Source organism: Phallusia mammillata, chromosome 8 (genome assembly GCF_965637545.1).
Source record: "Phallusia mammillata chromosome 8, kaPhaMamm4.hap1.1, whole genome shotgun sequence".
NCBI lineage: Eukaryota > Metazoa > Chordata > Ascidiacea > Phlebobranchia > Ascidiidae > Phallusia > Phallusia mammillata.
In genome coordinates, this window is record NC_137259.1 from 10,113,907 (window position 1) to 10,129,734 (window position 15,828).

At 35.1% G+C, this 15,828-nt stretch overlaps 1 protein-coding gene across 11 annotated transcripts in view; it reads left to right on the top strand.

Moving 5' to 3' along the window:
* The window catches only part of LOC145205087 (uncharacterized), a 65,680-nt gene that overhangs the window by 21,234 nt on the left and 28,618 nt on the right, over nucleotides 1-15,828 (top strand). For 9 of the 11 annotated variants that reach the window (XR_013853585.1, XR_013853582.1, XR_013853584.1 and 6 more), the window contains 8 exons: nucleotides 96-224; nucleotides 1,354-1,563; nucleotides 2,181-2,319; nucleotides 2,427-2,615; nucleotides 9,416-9,476; nucleotides 10,467-10,564; nucleotides 14,504-14,591; nucleotides 14,648-14,721. Coding sequence is in view for 2 of the 11 variants with exons in the window: in XM_080077734.1 (XP_079933860.1) it covers nucleotides 96-224; nucleotides 1,354-1,563; nucleotides 2,181-2,319; nucleotides 2,427-2,615; nucleotides 9,416-9,476; nucleotides 10,467-10,564; nucleotides 14,504-14,591; nucleotides 14,648-14,721 (988 nt within the window). In the remaining 9 variants the exon portion in view is untranslated. The remainder of the gene's footprint in view (nucleotides 1-95; nucleotides 225-1,353; nucleotides 1,564-2,180; nucleotides 2,320-2,426; nucleotides 2,616-9,415; nucleotides 9,477-10,466; nucleotides 10,565-14,503; nucleotides 14,592-14,647; nucleotides 14,722-15,828) is intronic. The other 2 variants (XR_013853583.1, XR_013853589.1) reach the window with 2 other exon arrangements.

A 15,828-nucleotide genomic window follows, 5' to 3' on the forward strand; every position in this document is an offset into this window, starting at 1 on the left:
CTGGGCAAACCATTTTCACAGTCTGTGTCCAGCCACCTTAAGCCATAGTGTATGTTGAACTGGCAATATGTGCTAAACCACCCTTCTTTTTTAAGAATGAATGAAGAAGATTTGGAGAAGAGTGAAATAAATTGTCATGAGAAGGACAAAGAGATATTGGCTTTAAAAACGTGCCTATTCCAGATGGAACAAAGACAGCTTACCAATTTAGACTTATTAACCAGGTATATGTATATTCATGTAAAATATGTTATTTAGAAGTATAGCATTGTGACATAGAAAAGTTGTAGAGTATTGTAATGGTTAACTAAAACAGGGGTATGTAATATATATATTTATATATATATATGTTGATGTTACTATGTTTTTTTCTCTAAAGCAGTTTGTTTATGTACTTTTGGCATGAATTCTATAATGATTTTGAATGAAACTTTTACATCTGGTAACTTTGAAAATGTGAGATCTGTTTCTTTGCTTACCCTGTTACCACCAAATAAATATTTTGTGTTCTAAACTATTAACCCACCATTCACCCCACTAGCCCTCATAAATTAGTTACATTTAAAACACTTTTGATTAAAATGAAATTTAGATAGTTTACCTGTACCACATATAAAACCATTGGTTTAGTGATATTTTGATCTTTATGTTTGCCCTTGCTGCATTTGATTGGTTTAAAAAAATGTCTAATTAACAACATTGCATGTTTCGGGACCCATGAGTTGCTGCTTGCTAGAAACTAACAAAGTGATCAAAGAGATGGGAACCAGTTTGCACTATGCCTCCTTAAATTCAACATCCATTGCTTTCAAACAAGGCTGCATTTATTGATTGTTTGTTTTGTGACTAGCTGCATCAGAATGTGTTCAAATACAACAAATGTTGTAAAAAAAACAGTGGTAATCGGCTCAATGAAATTAGCACTGTGAAGTGCCTGGCATAAACATAGGAACATTTTTTAAAAAAGTGGATTGTACGTGCTTGTTTATCATGTGTGTGAATGTGGTATGGCAGATTAACCAGTTGTGTAAAAAAACTGAAAGAACTAGTAAACGGAACTTTCCGCTTGACTAAAGTTTAACTTTAATGTAGATTATTGTGAAAAACCACGAAAGACATTTTTAAATAGGCATTGTCAGTTACATGGGACGCTGCACAAAAACTGTTGAAAACCACTGATATAAATAATGCTCCATGCACCTAGAATAATTTGTTTGCCTTGCTGTGTCTTATTTGGTTTAACAAAAAGTAAATCGGTCGGTTTGTTTTAAAAAACTAAAAAGAATACAGTATTGTTGTCAATACATAATCACATTTTTTGCTGCTTATCTAGTGTTTTGACCTTACTTACAGTTTAAAAACAGAAAAGAAAAGATTGCTACACAAATTGCAAACCCAATCTGAAGAGTGGAAGGAAAAAGAAACTTGTATTGTAAAAACCTACATTACAAATCAACAAGAGATGCAAAATAAACTTAATGCAGCATTGAAAGATAAAGCAAACTACCACCAGATTCTTAATTCTGAAAGAAAACAAAATTTAAAACTTGTTGCTGATGTAAGGTAAAATGATGTGCACAAAGTTGAGATTTTGCAGGTGATGGTTGTTAAGCTTGACAACATCACATTAATGAGTGTTTATCGCCTTATACATCTGTAGTGTTAACAAAATTTGGATGAAATGCAGGCTGGGTGATCACTGTTTAAAATTTGTGATACAGAACTTATCACAATCACATTAGCCTGAAAAACAAGTCATTTGCCCTCCTGAAATGGTTATTATGGGTCTCCTGCACTAAACAGGAAACATTTTGATTTTCTTCTTTTTTGTCTTATGCTGGTTTGTTCCACTGATTTGGTCAAGAAATAGTATTACTTTCTAAAAGATACAACCATTCACACTAAAGAAGGCCCAAGAAATGCGAACATTTTAAACAACTACATGCAGTGCGATAAGAGTGTTCAATAAGGTTATCAATAAGGGCACTTCAGAGATTCTTGTTTTTCTGTATGAACTCATGTGTAACTAGGCATCATCTTGGCATCAAATAATTAACTAATATGCTAGTTAGATTTTAATTTAAGTTTGTCTAGCTGTTTATATAGTTTATATTCAGTGGCTGTATGTCAAAAGCTTACCCTGTACAAACATTTGTTTATTTATGTTTTGGTGTTATTAGAGAACAAGAAACTAAAACAAGGGGTTTAGAAAATGAAAAGGTTATCCAACAGAAAGAAGTTACAAGGATGTTGGACGAAGCTCAAAAGAAAATAAAAAGTTTTGTTGAGGAGGTGTCAACACTGCGCAAACAAAACGTGGTCAGATAAAAACTAAATATCATATAAAGTACAATGTCTTTAGAGGCAAGACTGTCAAGAAATAGTATTTGTTGCAAATTCGAATCCTTTGTAACTTATTTTTGTAGAAACTCACTGATGACATCACCACATTGCAAACAAATTGTTCAAAATTTGAAGCGCAAGTCTCACAACTCGAAGATCATGTAAAAGATAAAGCTAACCAATATGATAAATCATGTGAGGAAAATGCCAGTCTAAAGGAAATCAACAAACAACTTAAAAAGGAAAATCTTGTGATCTTAGAAAAGATGGAGGTTAGTTAAACTTTGACTTTGTTAAAGGAGGTGGAGTTTTGTTTAGAAGCATCTAGTTTAGGGGTGCAAAAATTTTTTTTAGTAGCAACTTTGGTAGCGTTCTTACATTTTTAGTAGCACATCTGTTTTACATTTACCTGCATCAAAAATGTTGGGCCTAACAATGCATACATATGTTTTTTTCACTTAATGCATGCGTGAGGCAAAAGCTTTAATTTTTAAACTGAAGACAACTTAGGCCAATCTGAGATTGGTTTTGATCTAGTTTATTCTGCTAAAACCCTTTCACACCTAGCGGATAAACTTGACAAAAACAAAACAATTGTAATTAGCTTGGACAGGTATGCATAACCACTTTGCTGTTTATGGCCACATCAAAGGTTCTTATTACACTTATGTCCGACAAGTGTATAAATGTTTATTGTTTACAAATTACTGATTTGAAGAACTTTAAATTATCTCATATAACCCATTTACTGGTGCATGGTAGTAATCCATAGATGATGTGAAAGCTAAATGATTTGATGTTTTAATTGTTCATGAGTCATAAACTACATTGTTCCTTTGCATATTATTATGGGTCCCCTTCCCTGAAGGGGATACATATTGTTGTTGTTTTTTTGTTTTTCTGTCTGATGAGTGCTTCAAATTTACACAGATGCAGTTATTGATCCAAATTTGATCCTCTTGAAGTTTGGCCTCAAATGACCTAGCGGTTCAACACATGTCCCCAAAACGTAATTTTTTTATGGTCTAAGAGTTTTAGGCTTTGTTTGTTTGTGCAATGTGAGGTATTGTAAAGAATTTGTAAATTTTGATAGGATTAACCCATTTTTCAACCCTATAACCCAAATTATTCAGTTTTAGCTTTTGCTATCCTTTAGGTCAGAAATACAAAATTTTAAACAATTGTTTGCAGTGAGTTACTCGTTTAGAATTTAAAAAAATGGCTCAATCAGCCAAATGGTTTCCTTTACTGCCCATAATATGCATACATTGGAAAGCTCAAGAAAGTTACATTTGTGGGGATTTAATGCATAGTGGGGGATTGCTGCTTGACAAATAAAAGGGCATTTTTCAAGGCAGTCTTTTTAATGATTAGACATCAGAGCAATAATGCTATGTAGTTTTATTATGGGTCCCCTTCCCTGACGCATCTTGATTTCACTATGTTTTTGTTTTTTTTCTTTTCTTTTTTCTTTTCTTTTTTCCGTCGTGAAGTTTGTCCATGCACTTTTGGCAACAAATCTTTGTTGGATTTGGATGAAACTTTCACAGATGGAAGATATGGTTATGTAGATGTGCCTTTTGGTTTGTTTGACTCGATAGCCCCAATATTTACCCCGTTAGCCCCCTAAAATGGGTAAAATTTTAAACAATGTCCGAATTGGATGAAATTTGGTCAGTTTGTTCATTTTTCCATTTTAAGGCCTCGATTGTTGTGTTTCACCCTGCAGCCCCAATATTTACCCCACCAGCCCCCTAAAATGTGTAAAATTTTAAACAATGTCCGAATTGGATGAAATTTTGACAGTTTATTCTTTGTGTCATAATTAGGTGTTGATTATTGTGTTTCACCCTGCAGCCCCAATATTTACCCCACCAGCCTCCCAAAAAGGGTGATTTTTAAACAATGTCTGAATTGTATAAAATTTGGACAGTTTGTTCAGTTTGCCATAATTAGGTGTCGATTGTTGTGTTTCATCCTGCAGCCCCAATATTTACCCTACTGCCCCCCTAAAATTTGTGAATTTCTTAAACAATGTCTGAATTGGATGAAATTTTGACAGTTTGCCATAATTAGGTGTTAATTGTAGTTTTTCACACTGCATCCCCAAGATTAATGCCACTGAAATGAGTGAATTTTTTAAACAATGTCTAAATTTAATGAAATATAGACAGTTTATAAAATACATCATCCATTGATCTCTTTTACCCTGTGAGCCCCACCTTCACCCCAGTAACCCCTAAATGGGTGTAATTTCTAAACATTGGCCAACTTGCATGAAATTTTGACAGTTTGTGCAATATGGCATTTTTAGGTGTCGAATTTGACGTTTTACCCTGTAGTCCGATCAGTACCCCACTAGCCCCTTGAAAAGGGTTAACTTTTTAAACAATGTCATGAAATTTAGAAATTTTTTATAATATTATATTTTGAGGTGTTGATTGTTGAGTTTTGCTCTGCAGTCCCACCATTTACCCCATTAACTCCTGCAATGGTTAAATTTTGCAAACAATTGCTGAATTCAATGTGACTTGAATAGTTTGTACCTCATATAGCGTGATTGTGTCTGCAGACTTTTTTATCGCCCTGTTTAAACAGATAGCACCAAAATTTATCATAGTTTTTTTGCAAAATGCATTATTTACAACTTTGCATGTGTGGGGGACCCATGAGTTTCTGCTTGCAGAAACAGCTAAGGCTATAAAAGACAGTGGCTGATATGGGACCTATTAAATAAAGTGTACGTAGTGTATGTGCAATGGCAATATGTGCTGAGCCACCCTTCTAGTTAATTTCATTTTCAGTTTTTAACGCAGTTTTTTTTTTATCTTAGAAGTGATTAAGATGATACTTTGGTTTCACTCATGTTAGGCAAACATTGGTGATTGACATAGAGGTAAAAAACTACACATTTTCCAAAGACGCAATATACGAGTCCTTAAATGGTCCGTGTCAGTTTTGATACCGCAGGACAAGAGGTCACTGTAGGTATCACACAACATAGTTTAGAAAGAGTTTTTGTTACAATGTAGCTATTTATTTTTGACACATATACTCCAGAAACAATATGTGAGTTATATATAAATTAGGAGAAACGTTGAACACTAAGCATTATGTGCTGTTAAAACTGTATCAAAAGGTTATTAAACGGTAGTTCAGAGATTACACAATGATAGGCTACTGAAGAACAATTTGTTATTAATACCTTTGCTGCAAAATATCTTCCTAATTAGTGTCTGTTATACTGGCTAGGTTTTCTAGGAAAAGTTTTAACTATTGCACAGCTCTTTCAAGTCAAACCTAGAGATTAAATTTCTCATCATAAATTTAGTGTCTGGAATAAATAAACATTTCAAAATGGGTTATAGTGTATATGCCATGGCAAAATGTGCTTGGCCACCCTTCTAGTTGACTGTATGTTTAGCATTGTTTGCACTGAAACAGTGTCCAAAAAATTGGGGGCTTATGGATCCTGCGCTCTTTCTAGAACCAAAAAGACATTTAGGCTAGTTTTTAAATATCTAAAAACAAAGTTTTGATCAACTGACTGCCGTCATTACACATATATCAATGTAAATTTTCGAGACTAGGTGACAATTGCACCCTATTGCTTGGATAGCATCAGGGCATATCATAGCTGGAATATTTGGCAGGAATATTTTGGGTTTGAATCCCACAGTCCCCTGGTATTAGGGAATACTTGGTGATTGGTTGATATGACGCCTTTAATAGGCCTGGCAGACTATGAATAATCGACACATCACAGTGTCCACAAATTTTCCCCATTGCGTGTTTATTCTGACCGTACAACTTATGTTGATCTGCATTTAACGATGCATCACATGAGGATTGGAAAAAATGACCTTAGCTTGTTTGTTGTATTCCTACACATTTCTGCTAAAGTAACAATCACTGGATAAAACACAAGTGTATACATGTTCATTAGGGTAAACCGTTGTACCCTGATATGATAAAAACAGGCTTATTGCAGGTTGCAAAAGTATTGTGGTGTGAACTACGAATCTTTAAGAAATGTGTGTGCAGTGTATGTGACGTATTGTTCAGTGCATGTGCATCCTTTTTGAAACACAAGTGACTGATTGCACCATACCCAAGACTGTTAGCATATGGGATGTTACATTCTGAGCACAAGTTTTGAGAAAAAAAAGTGTTTTTGTGAGACAGTTTGTTTTGGTAGATCGTTCCCTAGTCCCTATATTTTCCGCTAGTTTGTGTCATTGCCTCAGTGTTTTCTTACTATTCTGAGAAATCGAAAAAATATAAACCACTTAAAATTAGGTCTCAAAAAATCACGGTCGCACATACAGTATTTGCCCTGATGTAGTTAGTTACAAATTTGATAATAAATAGACTTATTCTCACCATATTTGGCATGAGAATATATTAAGAAAGATTGTAGAAGTTTAAAGACAGCCATTGTCTTTAGAAGGTATAGTTTTTCACCATTGTTGGCTTGGACAGTAAAAACTTTCTGTTTCGGCATGTAATTTTTAAATAGCAATACATAAATTCATCTCAGTAACCACAGCCCTAAATATTTCGCACACCGAATTGCATGTCAACATGTATCTGCTGTGAGAAAACAGCCACTTTTTGGACATTGTGACAACATGAGTACATTGCCCTTTCTTGAAAACACAGGCACTCAAATACAGTGACAAAGTTTTAACAGATGTGGTTTCTGAAAACAATGCTTAGGTCGCAAAACGTGAACTTGACCAGAACAACAAATTTCTTTTACACAAATAGTTTCTCTCCATTAACCGTCCAAGTATTTATATGACTCTAATGCAGTGTTAGGTTTGTGCTGGATCATGAAGCAAATCAGGCAATGGTTGGATGGAAATCAATCAGTGATCGAATAATTACTGCACATTTTCACTCGTGTTATGGGAAAACATCCATTCTGCAGGTGTATGCCCCTGCAGAAGAGGCAGAAGCATCAGAAAAGGATTTGTTCTTTGGCCAGCTTCAGGATACATTAAATGGTATCCCTTATTGCGATCTATAATTATTGATGCGCAACTTAAACGTACAGATTGATGAAAACAGGTTTTGTCGGATTGACATCTTAGCACTATTCAGTGCAGCAAGCAAAACTAACAAAAACAGGCAAAGGCTTCTTACCATCTGCAGTACAAACAAAAGTGTAGGGAACACTTTCTTTATTCACAATGCTGACATAAGCAAACCTGGAAAGCACCAAATGGCAAAACAGTAAGTGAAATTAAGTACATTTGCATGTGCAGAAGATGGCACAGCGCACTGCAACATGTACAAAGCTTCAAAGTTGCAGACATAACCTCCGCTCACTACCTAGTCAAATGGTCACTGAAACTAAAACTGAAAAAATCTATCAAGCGCAGGGAACATAACCAACCTTTTTAAACTAAAAGATCAAAAGGTTGGCTGAAGCTTACCAGAAGTGAGACTTTCAACAAAGATCTGGAAAAAAGATAAAAATGAAGGAGATGGAGGCCATTGAAAAAGACAGAAAAAAGTGGATCAGTCTTGCTGCCCAAGAGCGTGTAAACCTATAATAAAGAAATGTGCCTCGCTCTGCCCTCGTCATTTACCAGTCTCATTTAGATGGCTTGATTTTAATTAAGTTTAAGCCAAGCATAGTCAGGTAGCGCAGCTTATCTTACTATTCTTTGGTAAGAAACTAAATACTCACAAACAAGTCATTTAATGCAGTGCTCTTCAACCTTTTTTTCTGCTGTATACCTTTTACAATTTTCTAGCAACTTTGTATACCCTACAGGGGTGCACAACCTTTTCAGTACAATGGCTGCATCGCAGATCCATATTTTGATGCACAGATTCGTTGAACAGTATGCTGTTTAGTCTTGTCTGTTTATGATGTCATAATCTATATTGTGACACTTGTGGTGGCTTGGTATTGTTTGCACACAATCGGCGTGCAAAAATCTGACGCATCTGTTTACTAGGCTTGTAATGCTCGTTGCAGTCACACTAAATCTGTTTAGAGCAGTTTGAAAATCAAAATATTTAGTAAAAGAATTTTATTTTAAATGCATGTACTAGCGGCCGTGACGTAAAAAAACTTTGATGTTACATTTTGGATTACAAAAGTGTTCATCTCAATCTGCGAAACAAGCTTGAAATTAAATTGGCTATCACGCAGGTACCATTAGAAAGAGTTTATGACGCGGCCGTCAATGCAAAAAGGTTGTGTACGCCTGTGTTAGGCCCAGGAGATTCAGCACACAAAAGTGTATAAACGTAAGAAGTTAATTTAATGGCTAGCTTGTTGCTGCATTCTTTCAGCAATTTTGATATAATGTGGTCTTGACTTGTTCTTAAAAGCCCCCCTTATTAAAATACCTCCCTATATCAATTAATTTTTATTTATTTGAGGTGATCTCAAAAAGATCGAAAAATCTTTATCTGTACCTATATATATTAATGACATTTTTCGCAATCCTTTACTCCAGGAATATTAAAAGCAAAATCTCTCCAGGTATGTGCTTATTGCTTCATAAGTCACATTACTGACGCAACAGTCCCAAACTGATGGTGATGGGACGAGTACTCGTTATCGGTGGTATTGAACGATTTTAGTGGTATCGATACTTGTACTCGGTGTCGAAATATTTTATCTTAGTTTTCGTTACCAACGTTCGATACCCAAGGCCGATTTACACCATAAGAATACGGGCAACTTTTTGCCAATAGTTACTTCCAACAGCACAAAATCGGGAAAAAGTTCTGCCAGGTTACCTATATTTTTTTCGCTATCATGTGGAGAATACCTGCATTTCATAAAAACCAATAGTGACCTTTGGTAACACTGATCTCAGCTGTATTCCCTTCGTATACCTTTCTTCAGTTGTATACCCTAATTTTGATGCGGTATACACTTGTGTATACAGTATACCCGGTTGAAGAGCACTGATTTAATGTAATCTGTCTCATGCAAAATACACCATTTTGCTAATCTTTGAAACAAATTTATTAAGCTAAATTATCTGAATAATTGCCTACTAGTTGTTGTTTTTGTGTGTAAGTTTTTGATTTGTTTCAACAGAAACTGCAGGATGGTTTAAGTGAAAAGAAGATGTTATGGTGCAACGCATCAACTTTAACTGGTATAGTCTTTGCGTTTTTTTCATGTAGGTAAAATTAGCTTTTGCTTATCTGGGAACTACACAAAAGAAAGTATATTTATCACTTTAGCTTTTGAAAGAAAACAAAAATGCCTTTAAAGTTATTGCAGTAGAGTGAAAGATACACATCTTGATGTCCATCTGTATTTTTAGGGTTGAGTTTGTCCATGTACTTTTGGCAACAAATCTTTAATGGATTTGGATGAAACTGCTGGTAGATTTAGTCATGTATGTGTGCCATTGTTTAATTTGACTCGATAGCCCCAACATTTACCTCAATAGCCCCCTAAAATAGGTAAATTCTTTACACCATGTCAGAATTTAATAAAATTTGGACAGATGTGGAATTTCCCCACTAGAATATGATTATGAGAAACAAAATAAACTCATCTCTCATCTAAAACAAAGTTACACTCAAACAAGAGAAACAAGTTTCTTGTTCTTTTTACTCATTCTCCATGTTCGTATAATCAGGAACACTGATTAATCAGGACTAAATACTGTTAAATGCAATCCAAATTACCAAGTTTTGTTTCAACACTTTTGCAAAGATTTACTGTCAAACAACCACACAGTAGATTGTTCATAAATATTGACAGCAAAAGGATGACATGCCCACCCTAGAAAAAACTCACATGCACTTGCACTAAACCATGGTCTATTAGCAGCATCTTTCCTAGTCCGATCCTTTAAATGCTCTATAAAAATGTAGTTTTATTGTGATGTGCCAAAGCCATAAAAAAACCTTTGCACATATGTTGAAGTTTAGATACATTAGTTTTATGACTCTCAAATGTTCAATCATGACTCTCAAATGCCTTTAGCTGTCCCCATTTTATCCATACTGAAGCTTTTTGGGAGGGTGTATGACTTGTGGCATTTACTGCCTCATGATTTACACCACAAATTACGAGTCCATGCCAGTAAGAGTTTGTCAAAATCGCATAACAAATATGCAAAAATGTTTTGCAGAAGAGAACATGACATTTGGTCAAGAAGCTGAATTTAAACGTTGCCTTGAATTGGAAACGAAACTTGAGTCAAAGGATTTGTATGTAAAGCATTTAGAGGTACGGCATAACATAGTAGTTTAAAACATTCTTAAACTAATTTTTTTGGGGGGTGGATATCTACAAAACTTTTACAGGTGTCAGATGTTGTAGAAATTTGCTGTTAACTCAAGGAGATTAAAGCTGTGTTTCTAGTCCATAAAAACAAATGTTTCTTGTTTGTTTTCCAGCCTACAAACAAATCTGCCTACTTTCTGGTCTCTGTTGAGTAAATTTCATGGATAGTATATGTGCCATTAATTGGAGCTGATTGTTGTGTTTTAGCCTTTTTTCTCAGATAGAGAAAAACCTTCCAAAATGTATAAATGAAATTGAAATAGCTTGTACTCCACATAGCATCATGGCAGGAAAAAGTGGGGAAGTTGGGAAGCTCCTTCCCGGGAAATCGGTCTTACTCATGGGAAATTTTTATTGGCTGTTTGTCCAACAGGTGGACAAAATGTTGGGTAGTATAACAAAATTGCGGTAGAATAACATAACTGCGCCAGCTTCTATTAGTAACAACCACCGCCATCATGATGGTTAATGTCTCTACATTTTAAGGTTGCGGTGGCGCGCATGTTAACACACTGCGTAACATATGTGTGTTTTCCTGTTTTTGTTGTTGCGCCGGTTGAATTGTGAGTTTTTAATGGCTTTAATAAACAAGTGAGTTAGACAAGGGTATTTGGCGCTAATTTTCATGAGTGGCCTAACAACTTAATAACTCAACATAAAATTGTAAATGTTCCCTGGCAAAGAGGTTTTCCACAAACAAGTGGGGACGACAAATAGAGATTAATAAATTCGGTTGTTGCGTTATGTAGGCAATATGCGCGTGAAATACGGTGAGTTAAGTTAAATATTTTACGAAGAGCTACCAGGGGGATTTACCGAACAGTAGCAGGAAATTTTTGCTGGCTTCCCGGGAAATTTGCATTTTTTCTTGCCCTGCATGGCATATTTATTTATGCTCAATACAGATCATTGTGATTTACCTTACAACAACAAACTTTTTTGTAGTTATCTCTTGAAATGCATTATTTACAACTTTGCATGTGTGGGGACCCATGAGTTTCAGCTGGAAGAAACTACCCAGGTTATAAAAGGCAGTGGGTGATATAGGACCCAATACAAAATAAGCATAGGAAATATATCAATGTTTTAAAATAGGTTATAGTAAATATGCAAGAACAATATGTGGTCAGCCACCCCTCGAGCTGATTTTTGTGTTTAACCTTGTAGCCCCAATTTCACCCCACTAGCCCCCTAAAATGGGTGAGTTTATCAAACAGTTTCGGAATTGGCTAAAATTTGGGTAGCAAGTGGACTATGCTATTTGTAGGTTTGAATTGTGTTTTACCTTGTAGCCCCAACATTTTAAAAAGTTTATTTATTTACCCCACTGGCCCCCTAAAATGGGTGAATTTTTTAAACAATGTATCAGTTGGATAAAATTTTGACAGTTTGTTCATTTTGCCATTTGAAGGTATAGATTGGTGTATTTACCCTGTGACTCCAATATTTACCCCACTAGCTCCCTAAAAATGGGTAATTTTTTTAACAAACTGTCCGAGTTGGATGGAATTCGGACAGTTTGTGAAACTTGGTATTTATAGGTGGTGGTTATTGTGTTTCACCCTTCATCCTTAATATTTGCCCATTGGCCCCCTAAAATTGGTGAATTTTTTAGCAATCTCAAAATTAAATTAAATTTAGACATAGCCCCACCTTCACCCCAGTAACCCCTAAATGGGTGTAATTTCTAAACATTGGCCAAGTTGCAAAAAATTTTGACACTTTGTGCAATATGTCATTTGTAGGTGTCGAGTTTCACATTTTGCCCTTTAATCCCATCAGTTACCCCATTAGCCCCCTACTAAGGGTTAACTTTTTAAACAATGTCATATAATTTACACAATTTCTATAATATTCTATTTTGAGGTGTTGATTGTTAAGTTTTACCCTGTAGCCCTACCATTTACCCCATTGACCCATAAATGGTTCAATTTTGCAAACAATGGCTAAATTAAATGCTACTTGTATATTTTGTACCTCATATAGCATGATGTTTGCAGACTTTTTTTTATCGCCCTGTTTAAACAGATAGCACTAAAATTTATCATAGTTATTATGGGTCCCCTTCCATGAAGGGGACACATATTGTTTTTGTCCATATTTTTCTTTTCTTTTTTCTGTCTAACGCTGGTTTGTAATGCTCGTTTGGTCAAGAAAGAGTGCTTCAAATTTATGAAAATATACACAGGTGTTATTTATTTATCCATATTTGATCCTCCTGAAATTTGACCCCAAATGACCCAGCGGTTCACCCACAGCCCCCCAAACCGTGAAATTTTTAAATCGACTTTACAGAGTAAATTACATAATCTAGGAGTTTCATGCTGTGTTGGTTGGTGCAATGTAAGGTATTTTAAAGCATTTTCCAACTTTTTATTAGATTCACCAGACCCCTAAACAATCGGTTTTAGGTTTAGGCCAGAAATACATGCCCTAATGCAGGGGTGTGCAACCTTTGTTACTGTGTTTAACTTTTGGTTACTCATTTGTCATTTAAAATATCAGCCAAATCTATCAAGTGGTTATCTGAGGCCTACAGCCCCAAATTTTGTTAAACTGTTTACTAAATCTTCCGATGGAGTTTAACACTATATCACTCTGTTCCCAGGGGAGTGATTCACTGATTTACAGCTCAATGCACACCGGGTAATACGCACAGCGATAGCCTCGTTTTTGTTTCGCACCTTGTTTACAATGGACATAGTGATTACGCTGACGGAAACGAAACCATAAAATTACAAACAACCTTTTTTCTTTTGCGCTTTGTTTTCACCCAAACGTGAAAAAAGAGTTTGTCGTTTATAACCTGTGATGCGACACGGTGTAGTCGATTTATACATTTTCTACACAAGCTTGCTTGAGTAGTTTGTATGCAATGGCAAAACTAGCAAAAAGTACTGATTTCCTTAGAATCTAAACATAACCGGAAGAATTATTTACCGTAAATCCGCACAAACACGCATGTGGGGACCCATTCGTTTTACTTGCAAAAACAATCATAAGTGTAGATCAAATTATGTGTATAGTAAATTGGTAAATATTATATAAAATATATATTATGGAAGTATATTAGAAAACCACTTTCTAGTTTTGCAAATTGCATTATTACAACTTTGCATGTGTGGCGGACCCATGAGCTTCTGCCTGCAGAAATAACTAAGGCTATAAAAGACAGTGGCTGATATGGAACCGATTGTAATTAAAGTGTAGTGTATGTGCAATGGCAATATGTGCTCAGCCACCCTTCTAGTTCCATTTGATTCTTTTTAGGTCAGGAAGAGCCAAAACAAAACTGTGACAGAAATGTATTATTATTCTGCTTTTTTTGCAGTAAACGACATTCCATGTCATGAACGGTTCCCAATCTTTTCAGTTTTTTTAAGGTGTCTTTTTTAAGTGTTTAATGCTAAATATTCAGCTTAAGTTAAGAAAAAAGGTAATTTACACCTTTTTTAAAGGTCATTTCTTTAACAACAGGAATTGCTTTCACGAAGTTTTATAAAATTATTGTGCTTAGGATAGCGCAAAGAAAATTTGTTACAACACAATCAAATATAAAGCTAAAGTTTGTGTGCAAAATATTGCTTTTGTTTGTTACTTATGAATATAGCATGTATATTCTCACTATGTATTTAAATTTACCCACAATTTAAACTTCACATTCCAAAACCTGACACGAATTAAGACAAAAAGAGAGACTAATAAGGGATGCCACATAAAATATAAATGGAAAATATATAAACGCTTCAAAATAGGTCATTGTGTATGTGCAATTGCAAAATGTGCTAAGTCACCTTATTAAGATTACGATACGAATTGCACAAAAGTAGTACAAATTACACTATCACTAATTATATTTAAAACTAAATATTATTTTTTGAGGTTGAGCTTGAGGTTCAGATGAAAGAGGTCAAGAAGTGGGAACAGATGCAGTATGAACTACAAAAAATAAAAACAACAACTGAAAACAGTAAGTGTGTATCTGTGCTCACAAATAAATACAATAAAAATATTTGTGTTTCTCAGATGATGAAAGATCAAAACTTCATGAAAACATTTTACATTCATTGGATGATGAAAGAAATATACTTCAACATAAGGTATGCACAAAAAAATGTTGTTAAACCATTTTGTCAATAGTTATGGGTCCCCTTCCCTGAAGGGGACACATATTGATTTTACTCAAATTGTGTATTTTTATTTCGTTTTTTTTTCTTTCTCCCCAAAGTTTGTTCGACTCCTTTTTCCATCAAATGTTTGATGGATTTGGTTGAAATTTACACAGATGGTAGATATAGTTATGTAGATTTGCATCCCACTTTGTTTTTGTTGAAAACCCCAGTATTTACCCCGAGAGACCCCTAAAATGGGTTATTTTCTTCCCAAAGTTGTCCGACTCGTTTTTCTATCAAATATTTGATGGATTTGGGTGAAATTTACACAGATGGTAGATATAGTTATGTAGATGTGCATCCCACTTTGTTTTTGTTGATAACCCCAGTATTTACCCCGCTTGCCCCCTAAAATGGGTAATTTTCTTCCCAAAGTTTGTCCGACTCGTTTTTCCATCAAATCTATACAGTGTCAGAATTGACTGAAATTTGGATAGCTTGTATAGTATGCCATTTATAGGTGTTGATTGTTGTGTTCAGCCCTGTAGCCCTAACATTTACCCCACAAGCCCCCAAAGTGCAAAACGTATTTGTGTGTTACTAGGCACCACAAACGAAAGATTTCTGTGGCGCAATAGTGTGACATGGGCAACCAGTTGTATGTTACTCGTTTGTGACTTTGTGGGTTGCTTGGAGGACGTTTTTGCGCCATGGCAGCTAGGGCCTTGTTAACAGCCCTATGACGTCAGAAACATTAACGGTTGTTGCTCAAAACACCTCTAGTGGTCAAAATTTTAAACATTGGCAGATTGGGCTGAAATTTTGCAGTACTATTGATTGAGTCAATGAGGTTTCCTATTTTTTAGTTTGTGTGTTGGACCCCACTAGCCCCCTAAAATGGGTGAGTTTATTAAACAGTGTTGGGGATTGGTTAAAATTTAGGTAGCATGTGAACTATGCTATTTGTAGGTTTCGATCGATGTGTTTTACCTTGTAGCCCCAACATTTACTCCACTAGCCCCCTAAAATAAATGAAAAAAACATCGTAATTATATAAAATGTGTAACCCTTTTAACAATGTTCAAATTAAATGAA